A 21575-nucleotide genomic window follows, 5' to 3' on the forward strand; every position below is an offset into this window, starting at 1 on the left:
CTCTTTCTGCTGGGATCACAGCCCCCACTTGGCAAACTCCTACTCAACCTCTGGATCTCAGCTTAAAAATCAGCTCTTCGGTGGCCAGATGAGCTATTTTCGGATACCAGAGTTGTTCTTCATCATGCTGCTGATTAGCCCGTGAACCGTGGTGTTTACTTGGTATCCTCCGCCAGAGAGAGAGTCAGGTACTGAAGGCAGAGGTGCAGACTGTCTTGTTCAGAACTGTTTTCCAGGGGCACCTGGGTGGCTCCGTGGGTTAAAGCCTCTGCCTTCAGCTCAGGTCATGACCCTAGGGTCCTGGGATCAAGCCCCAAGTCAGACTCTCTGCTCAGCGGGGAGCCTGCTTCCCCCTCCTCTCTGCCTGCCTCTGCCTACTTGTGATCTCTCTCTCTCTGTTGAATAAATGAATAAAATCTTAAAAAAAAAAAGAACTATTTTCCAAATGCCCGGCACATGTATTCAAGAACTATTTCCTGAAGAGATGGAGGGATGGTGTTGGTCAGACAGAGTGGATCTGAGATCTCTGCAACGTGACACATGAAGGGGAGTGGTTGGTGGATTATTTTTTATTATTTATACTGTGCCCTTTTCCCAAACAGGATGGGGGGGAGCAGGACAGCTGGAGTACCACTACTCAGGGCATGCTAAGGAGCTCACGGCCACTTAGAGACACTGGTTTAGGAGACACTATCAGGAGATGGCAGGATAGTGTGGGGGAGGGAGGGGTGCTAGGGAAAGCAGTAGCATCTTGTCCTGCCTCACCTCCCATCTCCTCGCCTGTAAGCCCTACCTCAGGGGGAAGCCAAAAACTGGTGGGAGGGTTGTAGCAGGAAAGGTTAGCAGTAAAGCAGGACGGTTAATTCCCAGAGAGGTGCGTTATCCCACTGTCCTTGCCTCCCCCTGGTGCCTACTGCAAGTAAAGAGTCTGGTCTTCTCTGAAGGGCTCTGGCTGGGCCTACGGTCTCCTGGAGAAGAGCCGGCTCGGTCAGTCTGTAGATGGAGGCCCACCGCTAGCTGCAAGCTCCAGGCTCTGCCCCTCCATCAGCCCCATCCTCTTCCTCATCAGACTGTGCCAAGGGCGTGTCTGCCCCGCCGTCACTGGGATTTGGGCTGTGCAGGTGGGTGGAGTCGTCAGAAGATGAGGAGGACGTGCGGGATGCAGTCCTGTCTGGCGTCGGCATTGGAAGGCTCAACTCCTCTGGGTGCTCATCCAGCCCTGCCCAGAAAGAAGAGTTGGTCAGGGCCACAGATGGGGCTTCAGGGCACTCTCGGAGATGGTCTGGCCAGGAGAGGCTGAAGCCCAGAGAAGGGCAGGGGAGTGACCAGCCACTAAGCCAGTCCACAAAGAGCCAGGTCTCTGGATTCCCAGGTCCTTCTACTTCACTACACCATGTCTGGGCCCTAGAGTCAGGTCGATCAATCCGAGTTCAAGCTCTACCTATGTCACCTACTTGCTACCCAGGGGCTATGGGCAAGTCATTCTCCCCCTCAAAGACCGAATCTTCTCTAAGAATGTGATAGGCATCTATATTCCAGAAGAGTTTTGAGGACAAAATCGAAGAATGAATATAGAATATCTGGCATGAAATAGGCCATCTATAAAGAGCAGCAGTTTAAATAAGAGAATATCTATCTTACTGGCTCAACAGATGGGCTTCGGACTGACACAGCCATGGTCTGAACCCAGCTTTTCCACTTTCTGGCTGTATGACAACGTCTGAGTCTAATTTCCTCCTCTATGAAATCGGGGTAATACCACCTGCCCTAATAGGACATTGTAAGGGTTGAGCTAATGGACCACTGTATTAGCAACCTAAAAAAAAAAAAAAAAAGTGCTCAGTAAATACTCATAAAAGATGACTAAGATGGCTTCAGTTAGCTAATATAAATATTTATATTTTATATTATTTTAATTACATGAATTAATCAGATTAATTTCACAAATGCAAAATTAACAAAGCCTAAATGGGGCTGGGGCATTCCCAGAAATTTTAGATTGGAAATCTGTCACCCAGTTCCCCTCAGGATCAACTTCCCTAAAATCAGAACAGACAGCTGTTTCACTGGTAGAAACATACATTTCGGGGCACCTGGGTGGCTCAGTGGGTTAAAGCCTCTGCCTTCGGCTCAGGTCATGGTCCCAGGGTCCTGGGATCGAGCCCCACATCCAGCTCTCTGTTCTGCAGGGAGCCTGCTTACCTTCCTCTCTCTCCCTGCCTCTCTGCCTACTTGTGATCTCTATCAAATAAATAAAATCTTAAAAAAAAGAAAGAAAGAAAGAAAGAAAGAAAGAATCACACATTCCCAGCCCCTACGAGTACACTTCCCCAGTCCTGCCTTGCAGCCTCACTCCAGAGCCTGCCACCCGGTTCTGGCTAACTGGAGCCCAAGTCCTCAAAGCCAAGGGCCATACCAGATGTCTGGGAGGCTGGTGGAGGGTCCTCACAAGGCAAGAACACATCTGCTCCATCCTGGTCTCCAAGGTCAATAAGTTCTACCTGCTCCAGGGCATCCACGTTCACTTCCATGGAGGAGATACTACCTATGGGGGCTGCAGATCAAGAAGGGGACAAGTCAGGAGGAGGCAGGCCAGAACCCCTCAAATGGTCAAAGATATATGTCAGGTCCAGAGACAGGAGTCTCGAGGGCTAAAAAAACAAAGGGAAGAGGGTCCCAGGATTCAGGACCTATGAGACCTATCCCCCCACGCCACCCCAGTCCCTCTCCCCAGGACTCAGAGCTTACGTCTCTGTGACTCGAGATGCAGGTGGGACAGGGGGAAGACAAACTCTGTCTCCGGCTGTAAAATTTCCTCAAAGAATTTCTGCCGCTCCCGAAGGCGGAGCTGCTGGCGCTCCAGGGCTGCCCGAGGATTTGGGTCCATGTCAGCTCCTGGAAGGTGGAAGAGCACGTTCAGCTACGAAGTTGAGCAGGAACACAACGGGAGCCTGGGCTCGGGGAACACCTCTGCAGCCAGCATCCAGGCGTGGCAGCCTGGACACCACCGCACTTGGCCACCTCCTTCCCTCCCTTGAAAGAAAGTCTGTTACTACAAACTTCGAGTCTCAGGGAGAGGCAGGGCTGAGCCTGGCCCCACAAAGGGGATGCTGGTTCCAGGCACGGCGGAAGAAGCTCCTCTGTATTCAGGAAACGGGGCCAACAGCCAAGTCTCACTATCATGGCCTTGTGAGAGGGGTTGGAGGGATTGGTCCAGCCTCAAAGAGGGAGGCACTTCCAACAGACCCAGCCTCCCCTCAGAAGGCCATGGAAGACTGTCAGATGGGGATCTCAGGGTCCTCAAGTGTTGCAACTCTGGTTCATGCCCAGCCTTCCAAACCCAAAGACTAAAGCAGCCCCTCTCCCGCCCACACCCCATCACCACCATCCCCTCCAAACCCTGCTCTCAAGTCACAGACCTGACTTCCAGACTCAGATCTGCCCCTAAGGAAATCATCTTTCCAGCCTCAGTCTTCCCATCCGAAAATGACTTAATAGTCCTACCTGCCTCAAACACAACCCAGCAGTTGCTGGAGCAGGTAGGTGCTCTGTAAAATGTAAAGCGCGGACACTGTGCTCTTCCGAGCCGGCCTCCCACCCCCATCTCTTTCTTCTCCCTACTCCCCAGCCCTTTATTTGAGCACCTCTCTCCCCTGACACATCTCAGGCTTCTATCCCCATTAGTCAGTGAGTAGCAACTGGAAGGGCGGGTCCTGGGTCCAATTTAGACCAGGCCCCCGGGGTCCCCGGGGTCCCCGGGGGTCTCTCTTGCGAAGAGCTTTCTAGAACACCAGAGCTCTGGGCCAGCCCAGGCCCTATACATCCACTTGCATTCACTCCATCTCCTTCCGGCGGCGCGCTCTGAGTCCATCACCGGAGGCAAGGGAGCATCTGACTAGAGGACCAACTCGTTATCCCCTTTAGCCTGCCTCCCTCGATTCCTGGGACTCAGTGTCGGAGACCCCGGCCCGCGCCACAAGGCGCTGCTGCGGACGGCGAGGGATTCAAACCCAACTGGGCCAGCCAGGGCCAAAGGCAGTGTGCTGAGACCGGGTGGCCGCCGGCTGGCAGCGCGGGGGAGGGAGGCGCTGACGCCGATTCCTGGGAAAGGCTCTCCGAGCTGCCGCCCAGGTCACAGCGCTAAAAATACCCGGGGCCCCTGGGGCCGTCTGCTCCAGCGGCCCGGCGGGGGAGGAAGAGGACGAGGGTGGGGGCACCCACGGGCCGGGGGTGCCAGGACGCCCCCTCTCCCCCTCCCCCTAACCCCATCCATCTCCCGAGACCTGAGGGGCTGTCCCCAGGAGGTAGCAGAGCCGGGCGGGGAGAGGAAGGGAGTTGTTTACGCGACGAAAGGCGCTGGAAGAAGGGAGACGAGGTCTAGGGAGCCCGGTGAGCCCCACAAATGCAGAGTGCCCTGCCAGTCTCCGCCCCACCCGCCCTGGAGTCCACGGGAGCGAGAAAATTCCCTAAAAAGGGCCGGGGCGCGCCCGCGGCCGGGGGAGGAGGCAGCCGAGGGCTCCCGGGCGTTCGGCTAGTGCGGCTGGCTCCCGGCCCTGGTCCGCCCGCCGCCTCTGCGCACCCGCCGCCGAGCCCCTACCTGCAGCGCCCCGCGCCCCCGCTGCTTCGGTCGCTCGGCTCCGGCCAGACGGCGGCGGGGGCGTGGGAGCGAGCCGCGCCGGCCGGGGTGGGGCTGCGCCGCCGGGGCTCCCGCGGGACGGCCGGGCCCTGGGAGCCGGGAACGAGGAAGCGGCGGGCGGCGGAAGTGGGGGAGGGGCGGCGGCGGGCACCCGCGCTCGCCTCCCTCCCGGCGGCCTCGGGGAGCCCCCTCGGGCGCGGCCGCTCGCACTTCCAGGCCGGGCGAAAAGTTCCCGGCGCGCATCGTTGCTCCGCAGCTGGCCGCGCGCGTCCGCACTCCGCCCGCCGCCGGGGCGCTCGGCTCCGCACGCTCAGATCCACTTGCTGCACCGCGCTCAGCCGCGCAGCCCCGCCGCCGGGATTCGCGCTGGTTCTCGACCCACGCGCACTTGCTGCTCGCGACTCCCGGGCAGCCCCGCGACAAAGCACCCGCACCCGCACCCTGGGCGAGAAGGCGCGGCGGGGAAGGGGACCCGCTGGAGCGGGGAGAGCACTGACCCGGTGCCGCCCATCAGGGCAGGTGCGCCGCGGCGGAGGGCCCGCCTGACCCTGGGACTCACCCGGCAGCCCCGGATTCTGGCTCCGGGACCGCACCGAACCGCCGCCCAGCCTTCCAGCGCGCTGGGCGGGGTGGGCGCCCGGACGGGGCGGGTCAGGGCTGCAGGGGTGGGCCGCCGCGCCGCACCCCGAGACGCCGGCGTGAAGCCAAGTCCTCCAGGGCGCGAACGGGGGCGCAGCGCGTCCAGGGTGGCGGGGGTGGAGGGGCGAGGTGCTGACTGCTGGCGGACAGAAGAAACTCTTGCCCGCCTCTCCGCGCCTCCTGCTCAAACCTGGGCCATAAGTGTCTAATCTGGCAGCTACTGTACTGAGATTCTGTGCCCATTCTTCTCCTCCTCCCTCCCACCCATCCACTTGTGCTCACAACTCCAGAAGCCGCGGGAACAGGACGGGGTCGGGGGTTTCTGTCGGGAATACCTCTTCCATGGGGTCATTCGTTCATTCACTCAACAAGCATCCGCGAGGAAGCCAGAATTCCTCCTTAGCACCTCCCTGTCCTGTGCTAAACACTCCTCCATTCCCTGTCGATTCTCTGCCCTAAATAACTTTTCAATCCACCATTCCTCGCCGTCTCCACTACCCTCTCTCCCTTGGTTCCTCCGGTAGCCTTCGATCTGGGTTTCCCGTACTCGCTCTGGCCCTGCTACATTCCATCCCTCTCCCCTCCCCACTCCTCCCCGCAACACACAGCAGTCAGTCACCATTTCAAAACCAAGTCTGCGTTCAAAACGCCACCCCCTGCTTAAATCCCTCCATTGTTAGAATAAAAATCTAAGTGCTGATATCTGAGCCGAGTCTTCAAGAAATGAGTTCAACAAGCAGAGAAGGCGGGGGGGGGGGGGGGGATGGGAATGTGCAAAGGGATGGAGCCATGACACATGCGGGTTTCCCTGTCAGAGGACCAGCCCTGCACAAATAGCCAAAGCACTGCTTCTTCTATTGTTAGTGGGATCTCAAAACAACCCTGTGAGAGAAATACAGCAAGCAGCGTTCCCCCTATTTTACAAGCAAAAAGTTTAGTTTGTGGGAGGCAAGTGGTTAAGAGCACGGGCGTGGTAGTCTGACCCTCCAGGGTTGCAAACCTAGCTCTGCATCTAGCCAGCTGTGTAAACACTTAATTCCTCTGTTCCTTGATTTCCTTACTTATTAGGTAGGAATAATTAATCCCCACCACTTATGAGATAATTCATATAAAATGCTTAGTACAGGATGTGGGTACTTTGGAGATGCTCAATAAACATTAGGTGTTTCGATTGTAATGGGTTCTGAGAAAGGGAGGAAAGTGTTTTCTTCCGTGAATTTCTGAAATTATAGGAAGTACACCCTAATAGTACTTCTACAGAGTTTGTTGAATATCTGTTGCTATTATAAGTGCTTTATATAGATTAACTTTTAATTGTCTTAACAGTTTTGTGAGGTAAATACTATTATGATCTCCATTTGACAGATCCAGAAACTGACAGACGGAGAGGTGAAGGGACTTGTCCAAGCCATACAGCAAATAAGTGATGGAATTCAAATCCACATAGGCTGCTTCCAGAGGCTGTGCTTGTAACCACTGCTCCCAGTCTGTTCCCCTTCTGTCCTGTTGCAGTTTTCATCTCCCAAGAATGTTTTAGTCAGTTGGATTCTTATTCCTCCTTAATGGATGAAGTAGATTCTTGGTCCCACTTCCTAGCACAGAGGAATGAGGCCAGCTCAGTAGTATGGTGGGTGAGAGCTCAGCTCCCAAAGCCACTTCCTCTCCCCGTTCTGGGCTTATCCCTAGGAACAGAACTCCAAGGATTATTTTGACCTGTCTTCAAGATAGTGACAGATTTGGAACCTCCATCCCTTCTCTTTGTCCGATAGTTGCCACATGAAGGGGTAGAAAGGGAAAAGCATCCAAGCTAGAGATAATTCAGGGGGCTACGCTGGAAGGGCATCAAGCAAGAGAAAGACCCAGGTAGCAGCCTCCGGAGCAGATGGCAAAGAAGTGGAGGGAGCCATGGAAAAGTAGATGGCTGAGACTTCTGGCTTCCATCCAGGATGCAGAAAGCTGGGAAGCGCATCATTGCCACACTAATCACAATTTTTAAAAATTGTTAGGTAGTCTATAAAATTACAACTTTCGTCAAACCCATCAGAGAGCTGAGGCTGCAGAGCAACCAATTAACCTGAATTCCAAAGAAGGACAGGAGCCTCCAAGAAGAAATGGGACGCAGGCACTGGCACACTTGTGAGGTGGGAGGAAGACGGGGCCTCCGTGCAGAAGGGTAAGAAAAGTTCATTTCCTTATGTAGATCCAGGTTTCTCTCTGGTATCACATTTTTTCTGCCTCCAGAAAGATCTACATAAAGAGGTAAAGATCTCTGGAAATGAACAGAATAAAGGTAAACAGAAGAGACAGTTTTCTGTTTTTAATCACGTTGTAAGACAACTGACTATCTAAAGTGGCCACACACTACTCTTTTGTGTTAGAAGTCACGGGGATGGAAAGTGCAGCACTGGGAATATAGTCAATAACTTTGTGTGGTGACAGATGGTAAGTACATTTATTGTGATGAGCATTTTGTAATGTATATAATTGTTGAATGACTATGTTGTACATCTGAAACTAATGTAAAATTGTATATCACCACACTTCAATTTTAAAAAGTAGCAATAGGTTGTGGATAGATAGCATACACTAAAGTAAAATGTATAATAATAACAATAAAAATGATGGGATAAGTAACTGGAAATAGACTGTTGAAGGGTCCTCTGCTATGTAAGAAGTGGTAATAACATTATTTGAATATTGACTTTGATTAATTGAAGATATATAGTAAATGCAAGGGCAACCACTAAAAATTTTTTTAAAGAAGTATAAATAACAGGCCAACATAGAGACAAAGTGGGATAATAAAAATATGGGGAGGCATTCTCCCTGAGCCTTTTTTTTTTTTTAAGATTTTGTTTATTTATTTGACAGACAGAGATCACTAGTAGGCAAAGAGGCAAGCAGAGAGAGAGGGGGAAGCAGGCTCCTTGCTGAGCAGGGAGGCCAATGCGGGGCTCCATCCCAGGACCCTGGGATCATGACCTGAGCCGAAGGCAGAGGCTTTAACCCACTGAGCCACCCAGGCACCTCTCCCTGAGCCTTTTTGTGTTCAATGTGTCTTACTGACTATGTCAAGATTGCAAGGATCTGACTTCTCTTTCACATGGGCCCTTGCCTAGGAAGCTGATTGTTTATAGAGCTTGAGAGATCAGATCATGTCTTTCTCAAATCAAGGCAGGCTTGCTTACTGCTTGCTATAAAAGTTCTGGGTCTGGCTCCTCAGCCAGAGTGTAAACCCACTGTGTCTTTCTTGTGCATCTGGGACCACCATATCAGTTGTCGGACTTGGGGCCAAAGGAACCAATGAACACACAACTGTGCTACTGTTCATGTTGCTTGGTGTGCTATGAGTAATCAGCTGTTTCGATCAAATGCAATAAGTCTTATTCTCTATTTTTGGTATCCAACAGATGGATGTTTTTCCCTGAAAAAATGTAATTATTCCAAAGTAAGGAAGAAAAAGAGAAAAAGCGAGGGGAAAAAAAGATGTTAACTATAAAACAAATAGCAGGATATATGTTTTTAATCCAACTGTCAATGAAAGACAACCAGTTAAAAGACAGACTAGTAGAGTGGGAAGTAAAGCAAAAAGCAATAATGTACTGTCTACAAGAAACCCAATTTAACTATATAGAAATATATGGGTTAAAAGTAAATGAATGGAGGGGTGCCTGGGTGGCTCAGTGGGCTAAAGCCTCTGCTTCGGCTCAGGTCATGATCTCAGAGTCCTGGGATCGAGCCCCACATTGGGCTCTCCACTCAGCGGGAAGCCTGCTTCCCCCTTTCTCTCTCTGCCTGCCTCTCTGCTTACTAGTGATCTCTGTCTGTCAAATAAATTAATTAATTTTTAAAAAAAGTAAATGAGTGGAATGAGATATACCATATAAACAGTAATCAAAGTAAATTGGAGTGGCAATATTAATACCAGACAAATGTAAACTTCAAAAAGACTATTACCAATGATGAAGAGGGATATTCATAACCATAAAAGGTTCAATTCACCAAGAAGATTCCACTATTATAAATGTGACTATTTCTAATAACAGAGTTTCAAAAATAGATGAAGTAAAAACCAATAGACCTAAAATAGAAAGAGAAAAATCTATATTTCAGTTAGAGAATTCAGTATTGCTCTCTCAGTAATCAATAAAACAAGTAGGCAGGACAAAGAAAGGAGCATAATAGGGAGCCTGAACACTATCAACTGACTTGTTCCAACCAACACTTTTAGAACACTTTACCCACAACAGTAAACTTTCTTTTCAACTGCACATAAAACATGCACCAAGATCCATCATGGTTTAGGCTACAAAACAAACCTCAACACATTTAAGAGAGTTTAAATCATATAAAATGTTGATATGACTATACAAGAATTGAAATATAACTATATAACTAATAAAGATACCTGGGAAACACCCCCAATACTTGGAAATAAAATACAACACTTCACAATAACTCATGAGTCAAAAATGGAGTCCAAAAGGAAATTAGAAAAATATCCTGAATTGAATGAAATTGAAATGCAGCAGCCAGCCACCCAAATAGCCCCCAGGACTCAGTGCCTTTTGTTAGTCATACCTTTGTGTAGTCCTCTGCTACACTGAATCAAGGTTACTCCGGGTGACCAGTAAGAAATGATGGTGGATCCTGTCCAAAATTAGGATAAAAAAAAAACAAAAGACCACAGCTTCCATCTTGGGTGTGTGTCCTCTGTTGCTTGGATCCGTCACTCTGGGGGAAGCCAGCTACAATGTTGTCAACAGCCTCAGCCACGAGGAGAGGCCCACGTGGCAAGCAAGAGAAGATTCCGGCCAACAGCCAGGAAGAGCAGAGGCCTGCCAGCAAACGGCATGAGTGAGCAGAGAAACAGATCCACCAGCCCTGGTAGTGCCTTGGGAGGACCGCAGTCCTGGCCAGCAGCTTGCCTGCAACCTCGTGAGAGACTGAGACTGAGGCAGAGCCATTTCAGGGAGAGCATTCCTGGATTCCTGCTGCCCAAAGCCTTTGTGATACCGAACACTTGTATCAAACTGCTAAGGGTAATGCCATGCGGCAATAGGGCAATAGGTATGGTGCAGAGACTTTGGTACTGGGGTAGAGAGCTGCTGTGTCAGCTCCAGAGCGTGGCAGTGGCGTTAGAACCGGCCACAGACAGAGAAGAGTGCTGTCAAAGGGCTTTGGAAAAGCTGCTAAGAGAAGCCTTTCATAAGGCCACAGCCAGGACAGACGGGAAAGTGGGTAAATACTCCTGGAAACCGTGGGAAGAGGAAGCTTATTACGTCAGGACCCAGAGGTTAACAGACCTGAGCCTCGCAGACCCGTGCCGGCAGGAAAGAGGAGAGCAGGGAGTGTGCCCAATGAACTGGGTGATCGAGCTGCGGACATTGCCAAGCAAGGTGGTCAAGGTGCCACCTAGTTTCTTCTTGCCGCTGACAGTAAAATGCCAGCAGGGAGAAAGGAATAAAGCAACAGTTCCCAAGTGACAGCGAGGCCACCTCCCGGGGGGGACATTGGCAATGTCTGAGATGCTTTTGGTTGTCAGAATGGAAAGACTGCTATTGGCATCTAGTTTGTAGAGGCCAGAGATACTCTTAAATATCCTCTAGTGCACAAGACAGACCCTCTCACCACTGCCCTCCAACACAAACACTCATCCTGCCCTGAGCGTCCGCAATGCCAAAGCAGAGAAACCCAGAGCTAAAAGGAAGCATTGTTGAATTTGAGGGAATTGGGACTTCATGCTATGAAATTCTCAGCCACTCCAAATGGCAAATGATCATAACATTAAGTGGTTTCCTAGCAAACCTCAAATCCAGGGCATTGAAAACATCCAAAACAACATGGTCCAAAAATGAAACTGAGGGGGCGCCTGGGTGGCTCAGTCTGTTAAGCATCTAAGCTTAACCTTCGGCTTAGAGCATGATCCCGGGGTCCTGGGATGGAGGCCCTCATTGGGCTCCCTGCTCATCAGGGGAATCTGCTTCTCCCTTTCCCTCTGCCCCTCCCTTCCCTTGTGTTTTCTCACTCCCTCTCAAATAAATAAATCTTTAAAAAAAAAATAAACTGAGACTATGGCTACAAAATCTTGAGTTTACATCTCAGGGAGATTAAAGGCAATGCCTCAGAGTACTATTCAGTCAGATAAAAGATCGCTAAAGAAATTATAGGTGTGCCTCACTAATCCTTTGACTCAAACAACAAGGGTTCTAGAAAGCTTGGGGAAGTTGTCCTTAGCCATTCCAGCAGAAGCCTAATGCAGAGAAGGGTTTATTTCAAAGAAATTGTGGGCATGGCTTTTGTCTATTAGAGTGCCCTGATTAAGATTCAGAGTGACCTACAAGTTCTTAAAAGGATTATAGATCGAGAAACATCTCCAGCTTGGATATATAGGGATAAAGAGAGTATAAAATAAAAACAGGATTTTTGGTCATGAACGAAATGGAGTAGATGCATTCCTCTCTATTCCTCCCACTAAGTACAGCTTAAAATGCTGGTCATTATACCTCAAACAAACATAAGAAGGCTGGGGTCTGGAGAAGAGTGCAACCTGGAAAAGCCAAATAGTCACAGATAAAAATTGTCCCCATGAAAAGCCTGTTTTCTCTTGTCAAAGGACTGAGAATGGGGCACCCTAGCAAGACAGAAATCTTCTCACATTAAATGTCCTACTCCAGCAATACTAGAGGAAAAACCATTCCCAGCCTCGACTAACAAAAACAGGGGAAAACCAGACTTCAATATTTATCCTGTAACATAAGGTAACAGGGCAACTCCCCCACTTCACCTCTGAGTGGTGTGAGAGCTTGGAGACCAGGTGAGAGACTCGGCCTCATCACTGCCGAGCAGTAACAAGTGCCCCTCCCCCCAAATCCCTCCCCATGTCCATGGTGTCAGAGGAGACCACGTGCAGAACCACGCTGCCATCCCCATCCAGCAATAATGAGGCAGCACTCCCTTCCCCCAGTATAAAGGAGGCCAAGTGTAGAGCCTAGATGTCAATCTCTGCCCAGCCATAATGAAATAAACCTGCCCTTGCCCTACTGGGTGGTATGAATGGGGTCACGTACCTAGCCTCAATTTTCACTCTCGCCTGATGATAAAGAGTTGGTGCCCCCTGTCTCACTGGCCCAGGTCATCTGGGCCTGCTAAAACAGAAGATTTAAATGAGATCCCAGAGTCTCATAACATAACTTCCAAAACGTCTAGGTAATAACTGAAAATAATGCATCATGCCTTGAACCAGGAAAATCTCAATTTGGGTAAGAAAAGACAAACAACAGATGCCAACAGATCACAGTGTTGCTGGCTTTATCTGACTCTGATTTTAAGATAGCCATATAAAAATGCTTCAACAAACATGCCTGAAATAAAGTAAAAAATTTAACAAAACTCAGGAAGAAAATAGAAGACATAAAGAAAATAGAAATCTTAGAACTGAAGAAAAAATTACTGTGCTGGGTTGAATAGCGTTCTCTAAAAATTCATGTCTACTCAGTACTACAGAACATAACCTTATTTGGAAATAGAGTCTTTGCAGAAATAATTAGGTAAAATGAGGTCATACTGGATTAGTGTGGGCACTAAATCCAATAACTCGTCTCTTTCATAGGAAGACTATGTGAAAACACAGAAAGATACCCAAAGGAGACCAACATATGAGATGGAGGCAAATACCAGGATGATAGGTCTATCAGCCAAGGAACACCAGGGATTTCTGGCAATCACCAGAAGCTAGTTAGCCTTGGGGCAGAGTCTCCCTTAGAGCCTACAGATAGAATTAACACCTTGATTTTTGCACTCTTGGCTTCCAGTACTGTGTGAAATAACTTCTACAGTTTTAAGCTGTCAAGCCAGTTGTTACAGCAGGTAGGTCTAGGAAATTAATACAGAAACCAAAATTTAAAACAACAGCAAAACAACAAAAGCCTTACTGGAGAGGCTCAGTAGAAGAATGGAGATCATGTATGAAAGGATTGGCGAAGTTGAAGAGAGAACAGTAGAAATATACAATCTGAAAAAGAGAGAAAATTATATTAAGAAAGAAAGAATGAACAAACAGAGCCTGAGGAACCTGGAAGACAGTAACAAAAGATTGAACATTTCTGTCACTGGGGTCCCAGGTGGAGAGGAAAAGGAAGTGAAGCTGAAACAACATTCAAGAAAATAATGGCTGAAAATTTCCCAAGTTCAGCAAAGACCTGAACCTACAGATTCAAAAAGCTGACTGAATCTCTAACATAAACCCAAATGAATCCATGATGACACATACCATAATCAAACTTTTGAAAACCCAAGTCAAATGCTATCTTACGGACATAGCGAAATGCTGTCTTACGGAGATAGCGAAATGCTGTCTTACGGAGAGGAGAACTACAGTTCAGTTGCAGCAGGTTCTCATGACCCATGGAGGCCAGAACAAAAGTAGCACAAGAGTTTGAAGCAGTGAAGGAAAGCACAGTCAATCCAGAGTGCTTGACAAAGACTCTCTCCTTGACCAAGCTCTACCCGGGCTCCTCTGAGCCCTCTTTTTGACCAGGCCTTAACCTTGGTCTATAAAGATTTAAACAAACACTAACATCGTTTTTAACAGCTCAAGACTTAATTCCTAGGATGGCCCCAGACCCCTTAAAGTGACTGCCTGAGAAAATGCAAGACTGCCAAATGAATTCACTGTTTGTTCCCGCTAACCCCTGAAGATAGGACCCCTGTCTGCCAACAGCAAGATACACATCTTCTGTGGGAAGGTAGGAGCCTAACATCAGTAGTGCCAGTTAGCAAACCTAGATGGGTTTCACATGGCCCAATATCCCCTTTCTGCTTTCTGTAAATTTTCACTTCCTTAACTCTACAGCACCTCCTTCAATCCGTCCCTATTCCCCAATTCCTTAAGATGCTGAGTCATCTCTGTACAAATCAAAGTTGACTTCAGTTCACACTGGGTTCTTTTTCCTATTACAACAGTGTATTTTTTTTCTTAAGATTTTATTTATTTGACAGACAGAGATCACAAATAGGCAGAGAGCAGGCAGGGGGTGCAGGAAGCAGGCTCCCTGCTGAGGAGAGAACCCGATTCGGGGCTCGATCCCAGGACCCTGGGATCATGACCTGAGCCAAAGAGGCTTTAACCCACTGAGCCACCCAGGGACAGGCATCCCTGTCCTTCCTACTTTAAATAATTTGTTTATCTCTGACATGCTATACCCAGTGAGAAGATCTTTGAGGAATAAGAAATCAAGGCATTCTCAAATAAAGAAATACTGTGCTCGCTTCGGCAGCACATATACTAAAGTCAAATAAAGAAATACTAAGAGAATTTGCTGTCTGAAGACCTACCCTAAAAGAATGACCAAAGAGGGCCCCTGGCTGGCTCAATCCATGGAGCATGCAGCTCTTGATTTCAGGGTTGTGAGTTTAAATTACTTTAAAGAACAAAATCTTGGGGGCCCTGAGTGGCTGAGTGGGTTGAGCCTCTGCCTTAGGCTCAGGTCATGATCTCAGGGTCCTGGGATCGAGCCCCGAACTGGGCTCTCTGCTCAGCAGGGAGCCTGCTTCCTCCTCTCTCTCTGCCTGCCTCTCTGCCTACTTGTGATCTCTGTCTGTCAAATAAATAAAAAAAAATCTTTAAAAAAATAAAGAACTTTGTTATCTTTGTTTCTTTATCTTAAAGAAGGAAAGAAAACACCATAGATAAAATAAAAAACAGAATCCTAAAAAATGTTTGAGTAACACAGGAAGGATGGAAAAATGGAACAGAGGAATGAAAAGCAGAGGAAACAAACAATAAAATGGCAAATGGAAGCGCTAAGACACAAATAATTATATGAACAGGAAATGGCCTAAATACATCATTTAAAAATGAGAGAGACCTGCAAAATAACATACGAAAAAATGACCCAAATAAAAGCTATCAACAAGAAATTCACTTCAAGTATAATGACATACGTAGGTTGAAAATAAAAGGATTGAAAAAGATATGCCATACAAAGAGTAATCAAAAGACAGCAGAATCTGCCATCTTAAAATCAGATAAAAGAAAATCACCAAGAAAAGAGGTTACATTACGTAATGATAACAGAGTCAAACCATGAGGAAGACAAAGCAATCCTAAATGTATAGGCACCAAATTGAGAGAACCGAAAGGAGAAACAGACAAGTCCACTACCAGAGTTGGAGACTTCAACACATCTCTAAAATACTGATAGAGGGGCAACTGGGTGACTCAGTCAGTTAAGCGTCTGTCTTCGGCTCAGGTCATGTGTCCTGGGATCGAGCCGTGCATCGGGCTCTCTGCTCAGCAGAGAGCCTGCTTCTCCCTCTCCCTCTGCTACTCCCCTGCTTGTGCTCTCCCTCTCTCTCTTTCTCTCTCTCACTCTCTGTCAATAAATAAATAAATAAATAGATAGATAGATAAAATCTTTTTAAAAAAATAAAACAAAATACTGATAGAAATACTAAGCAGAAAAGCAGCAGAATACGTAAGAACTTAACAAAACCATCATCCAAAAGGATCTTACTGACATTTGGAGAACACTCCACCCAACATCACTGAGATACACATTCTTTTCAAGTGCCCATGGAATATTGACCCCAATAGACAATATCCTAAGCCCAAAGACAACCTCAAGAGACTTAAAACAATCAAAATTATGCAGTGTGTGTTCCCTTGACCACAACGGAATCAAACAGATCCAAGTTAGTAAGGCGACAGGAAAATCCATACACATGGAAATTAAACAACATACTTCTAAAAAATCTGTGGGTCAAAGGGTAGATCTCAACAACACTTTTTAAAATTTAGCTGAATGCAAAGTATCAAAATATGTGGGGCACAGCTAAAGCGATGCTGAAAGAGAAATTTACAGCACTAAATGTTTACTTTCAGAAGAAGAAAGACCTCCAATTAATAATCTAAGTTCTTGCTTTAAACTAGAATCAGAGCAAAAATCCCAAAGAACTGAAAATAGAAAAACAATAGAGAAAATCAAAGGAACAAAAAGCTGGTTCTTTGGGAAGATCTATAAAATGGACCAACCTCTAACAAAATTGAACAAAGGGAAAAAAAGGAGAAGACCTAAACTATCAATTTCATGAGTGCAAGAGGATATCCCTACTGGTTCCCAGACATTAAAGAGATAATAAGGGTCTACTAAGAACAATTCTACACACACAAATTTGGCAATTTAGATGAAAAGGACCAAATTCTCAAAAAGTACAAACTGCCGAAACTCACCCAACATTAAATAGATAATAAAAATAGCCTTATAATTATTACATTGAATTTGTAGTCAATGCAAAACACACACACACATACACACATACACACACATACACACACACACACCTCTTGAAAAAGAAATATCCAGCACCAGATAGTTTCACTGGAGAAATCCACCCAATATTTATTAGAAGAATTAATACCAATTCTACACAATCTCTTTCAGAAAATAGTATAGGAAGGAACACTTCTCAGTGTAATTTCAAGAGGTTAGTATTACCAAACCCAGACAAAGATAGTACCAAAATAAAACAAAACACAACACAATAGACACATTTCATCCAAGCTATCAAATTGGAGGGCATGGAGTTGTTCATGATATTCCTTTATTATCCTTTTGCTGTTCCTAGGATCAGTAGTGGTAGCCTCTTTTAAATTTCTGACATTGTTAATTTGTGTCTTCTTTTCTTTTTTCCTTGGTTAGGTTGGCTAGAGTTCTGTTGATTTTATTTACTTTTTCAAAGAACAACTTGTGGGGTTCATTGATTTTCTCTACTGGGTTTGTTTTCAATTTCACTGATTTCTGCCCTAATTTTTATTATTTTTCTTTTGCTTGCTTTAGATTTAAACTGCCCTTCTTTCTCTAGTTTTATAAGGTGAAAGCTTAAATTAATCTCTGATCTTTCCTCTTTTCCAATATAGGCACTAGTGCTATAAAATTCCCTTTCTAAGCACTGTTTTCATTGACCCTACACTTCAGATAAGTTGTATTTTCACTTTCATTTAGTTCAAAAAATTTTAAAGATTTTATTTACTTATTTTCCGAGAGAGAGAGAGCATGCAGAGGGGGTTGGGGGATGGCAGAGAGAGAGAGAGAGAGAGAGAATCTCAAGCAGACCCCTGCTGACAGCAGAGCCCTCCGTGGGGCTCGATCTCATGACCCCGAGATCATGACCTGAGCTGATATCAAGAGCTGGACACTTACCTGGCTGAGCCACCCAGATGCCCCAGTTCAAAATATATTTGAGGTTTTTTTGAGATTTCTTCTGTGATTCACGTGTTATTTAGTAGTGTACTGTCTAATCTCCAAATATCTTGAACTTTTCTAGCTATAATTATTGGTCTCTAATTTAATGCCATTGTGGTTTGAGAACATACTTTGTATGATTTCTATTCTTTTAGATCTGTTCAGATGTGTTTTAGGGGCCCAGAATGTGGTCTATTATGAATGTTCCATATGAGATTGAGAAGAATGTGTATTCTGCTGTTTAGTGGATGAAGTATTCTATAAATGCCAGTTAGATCAGTTCACTGACGGTGATGTTCAACTCTACACTTACTGATTTTCTGCACATTTGATTTATATATATTGAAAGAAAGGTGTTGAAGTCTCCAACTATAATGGTGGATTTGTCTATTTCTCCTTGGAGTTCTACCGGTTTTTGCCTCACATATTTTGACACTCTATTGTTAGGGGCATACATATTAAAGATTATTGTGTCTTCTTGGATTATGGACTCCTTTATTATTATTTAATGATCCTCTTTATCCCAGATAAAGTTTCTTGTTCTGAAGTCTACTTTACCTGAAATTGATATAGCTACTCCAGCTTTCCTTTGATTAGTGTTAGGATGGTATGTCTTTTTCTATCCCTTTATTTTTAAACTATCTTTGGCTTTATATTTAAAGTGGGGTTCTTTTAGACAACATATAATTAGGTCTTGGTTTTTTGTCCACTCTGACAGTTCCAGTCTCTTAATTAGAATATATTCAGGCCATTCACACTTAAAGTGATTATTGATAGAACTGCCATAACATTGATCATGTTTATAACTATTTGTTGTACTTGTTCTTTATTTTTTAAAAGACTTTATTTAATTATTTGACAGACAGAGAGAGACAGCGAGAGAGGGAACACAAGCAGGGGGAGTGGGAGAAGCAGTCTCCCCACTGAGCAGGGAGCCTGACGTGGGGCTTGATCCCAGGAGCCTGGGATCATAACCTGAGCCAAAGGTAGACACCCAATGACTGAGCCACCCAGGCACCATATTTCCTTTTCTTTCTTCCCCTGTTTTTCTGCTTTATTTTGTTTTGAGCACTTTATGTGATTCTATTTTTCTCGCCTTTCTTAGCCTATCAATTACACTTCTTTAAAAAAAAAATTCAGTCATTTCCCTACAGTCTATAATATGTATTTACGACTATTTTAAGTCTACTCTCAAGTAACACTGTATCAGTTCAAAGGTAGTACATGTACTGTATAAAGGATCCAGAGGCCTTACAAAAACAGACACAAAAATCTTCAACAAAATATTAGCAAAAATTCAATCCAGAAATAAACAGAAAGAATTAAACACCAAAACCAAGTGGAATTTGGGGTGCCTGATTGGTTCAGATGGTTAAGCATCTACCTTTGGCTCAGGTCATGAACCCAGGGTCCTGGGATCGAGCTCCGAGTCTGGCTCCCTTCTCGGCAGGGAGCTCCCTTCTCCCTCCCCATCTGCCTCTCCCCCTGTTCATGCTCTCTCTCTCTCTCTCATAAATAAAAATTTAAAAAAAACAAGTGGAATTTATTCAGGCATGCAGGCATAGTTCAACATTCAAATATCAATTAATATAATCTACCACAGTAATGAACTCAAGAAGAAAAATTCACATGACCATATCAACTGATGTAGAAAAACATTGGGCAAAATCCAATGTCCATTATTATAAAAACTCTCAACAGACTAGGAATAGAGGGTAACTTTGAACCTGATAAAGAGTATCTACAGAAAACCCACAGCTAACATCATATTTACTGATGAAAGATAAGATCAAGCCAAGGATGACTGTTCTTATCACCTTTACACAACATGGTACTGGAAGTCCTACTTAGCAAAATAAGACCAAAAGAGGATATTAAAGGCATATAGATGGGGGAAATATTTCAAAGAAAGTGTATTACAAAGGACTCAAATCTAAAATACACAAAGAACTCTCAAAACTCAACAGCAAACAAATAATCCAATTAGAAAATGGGCAAAAGACCGTTAATTCATCAAAGAGGATAGAGCAGTGACAAACAATACATTAAAATATGTTCAACATAGGGGCACCTGGGTGACTCAGTGGGTTAAAGCCTTTGCCTTCAGCTCAAGTCATGATCCCAGGGTCCTAGGATCAACCCCTACATCGGGCTCTCTGCTCAGTGGGGAGCCTGCTTCCTCCTCTCTCTCTCTGCCTGCCTCTCCGCCTACTGTCTGTCAAATAAATAAATAAAAATCTTAAAAAAAATGTGTTCAATATCAATAACCATTAGGGAAATGCAAATTAAAACCAAGGTGTATCTACACCACACTACACTACACTACAAGTGTAGATATCACTACACACTTACTAGAATAGTTTTAAAAAATAGTGACCATACCAAAAGCAGGTCAGGGTGCAGAGAAAACAGACCATACATATGTTGCTTGTGGGAATGTAAAATAATATAGTCACTATGGAAAAGAGTTTGTGTCTTCCTAGAAAACTAAACAGACACTGTATGATCTAGTGATTGCATTCCTCGGCACTTACTGCAGAGAAATGAAAACTATGTCCATACAAGAACCTATACATAAATGTTCACAGCTGCTTTTATAATAGCTCTAAATTAGCAACGACTCAAATGTTGTTCAATGAATGAATAGTTAAACAAATTGTGGTACATTCCATACTGTGGAATAAAACTCATCAAAAAAAAGGGGGGGACAAATTATTGATACATGCAACAACTGTGTGGATATTGAGGGCATTATTCTGAGTGAAAAAAAGCCAATCTTGTAATGTTACATACTGTAAGATTCCATTTATAGAACATTCTTGAAATAACAAAATTATAGAAAGGAAGAGGGGTTGACAGGGGGTAGGGTGGGAGGAAAAAGGGGTGGGTATAGAGCATGAAGAACCCTGAGGATACCACAGCTCTGCATCTTGATTGTGGTGGTGGTTACATGGATCAACAAGTGATTTTGATATTATAATGTAGTTGTGTAAGATGTTACCATGAGGGGGATGAGTGAAAGGTCATAGGACCTCCATGCATTTATCTTCTTGGAATTTTCTGTGAATCTATAGTTATTTTTTAAGTTTATAAGGAACTATTGATACAGCAACAACATGGGTGGATCTCAAGAGCATTACGCTGAGTGAAAAAAGCCCCTCTCAAAAGGTCACATGCTCTATGATTCTAGTCACATAACATTCCTGAAATGACAAAATTATAGAGAAGGAAAACAAAATAGTGGTTTCTAAGGATTAGGGATGGATGGCAGGGAGAGGGGTGGATAGCACAAGGGAGATCTTAGTGGTGATAGAACATACACATACAAGTGAATGCATGTAAAACTGCTAAAATCTGAATTAGGTCAGTGGATTGTACAATGTCAGTTTCCTGGTTTTTGTACTGTATATGTTGTAAGGTGCCACCCTTGGAGGAAACTGTACTACTTTCGCAACTCCCTAAAGATCTATAATCACTTCAGAATTTACAAAAATAATTGAGAAAAATTAAAAGAGGGCTTTGAACCTCAAAATTTTATTGGCAGGAAGCATGGTGAGAAAAATGACTCAACTGCAAATGTGCCCAAAAAAGAAAGGATAACTCAGAATAAAAAGTCCAAGGAACAACGTCAAAATCTTAGTAGGATTTTGTGTAGAAATCAACAAGCTGATTTTAACATTCATAAGGGAAGACAAATGAAGCATGATAGCCAAAACAATTTTGAGAAGAACAGAAGGGGTGCCTGGTTGGCTCAGTCAGAAGAGCAGGCCACTCTTGTTGGGCATAGAGATTACTCAAATAAATAAACTTGGGAAAAAAAAAAAAAGAAGAAGAACAGGAAAGTTGGAGAACTCACTATGTAATTTTGCGTGTTATTATAAAGTGCTATAGTAATCCAGACAGAGGATAAAGCCTACTGTAAAGGAATCCGGACAGTATGATATTAGCAAAAGGATAGACGTATAAATCAAAGAAACAGAATCTAGAAGAAGATCCATACGTATATGGTCAACTGACTGTTGAGAAGAGTACAAAGGAATTCAAAGGAAAGAGGA

At 45.2% G+C, this 21575-nt stretch overlaps 1 protein-coding gene across 8 annotated transcripts in view; it reads right to left on the reverse strand.

Moving 5' to 3' along the window:
• Positions 1 to 551: 551 nt before the first annotated feature.
• DBNDD2 (dysbindin domain containing 2) overlaps positions 552 to 21575 on the reverse strand; it is a 40900-nt gene continuing 19876 nt past the window's right edge. For 2 of the 8 annotated variants that reach the window (XM_044262961.1, XM_044262956.1), the window contains 3 exons: positions 2749 to 2895; positions 2417 to 2554; positions 552 to 1219 (listed from right to left, as the gene is read on the reverse strand). In XM_044262961.1, coding sequence (XP_044118896.1) covers positions 1014 to 1219; positions 2417 to 2554; positions 2749 to 2887 — 483 coding nt within the window. In that variant the 5' untranslated portion in view covers positions 2888 to 2895 and the 3' untranslated portion in view covers positions 552 to 1013. Of the gene's footprint in view, positions 1220 to 2416; positions 2555 to 2748; positions 2896 to 4283; positions 4373 to 4597; positions 4678 to 5133; positions 5251 to 5610; positions 5835 to 9856; positions 10021 to 21575 lie in introns of those variants that run through there. The other 6 variants (XM_044262960.1, XM_044262957.1, XM_044262958.1 and 3 more) reach the window with 6 other exon arrangements.

Source organism: Neovison vison, chromosome 8, assembly GCF_020171115.1.
Source record: "Neovison vison isolate M4711 chromosome 8, ASM_NN_V1, whole genome shotgun sequence".
Classification (NCBI taxonomy): Eukaryota; Metazoa; Chordata; class Mammalia; order Carnivora; family Mustelidae; genus Neogale; species Neogale vison.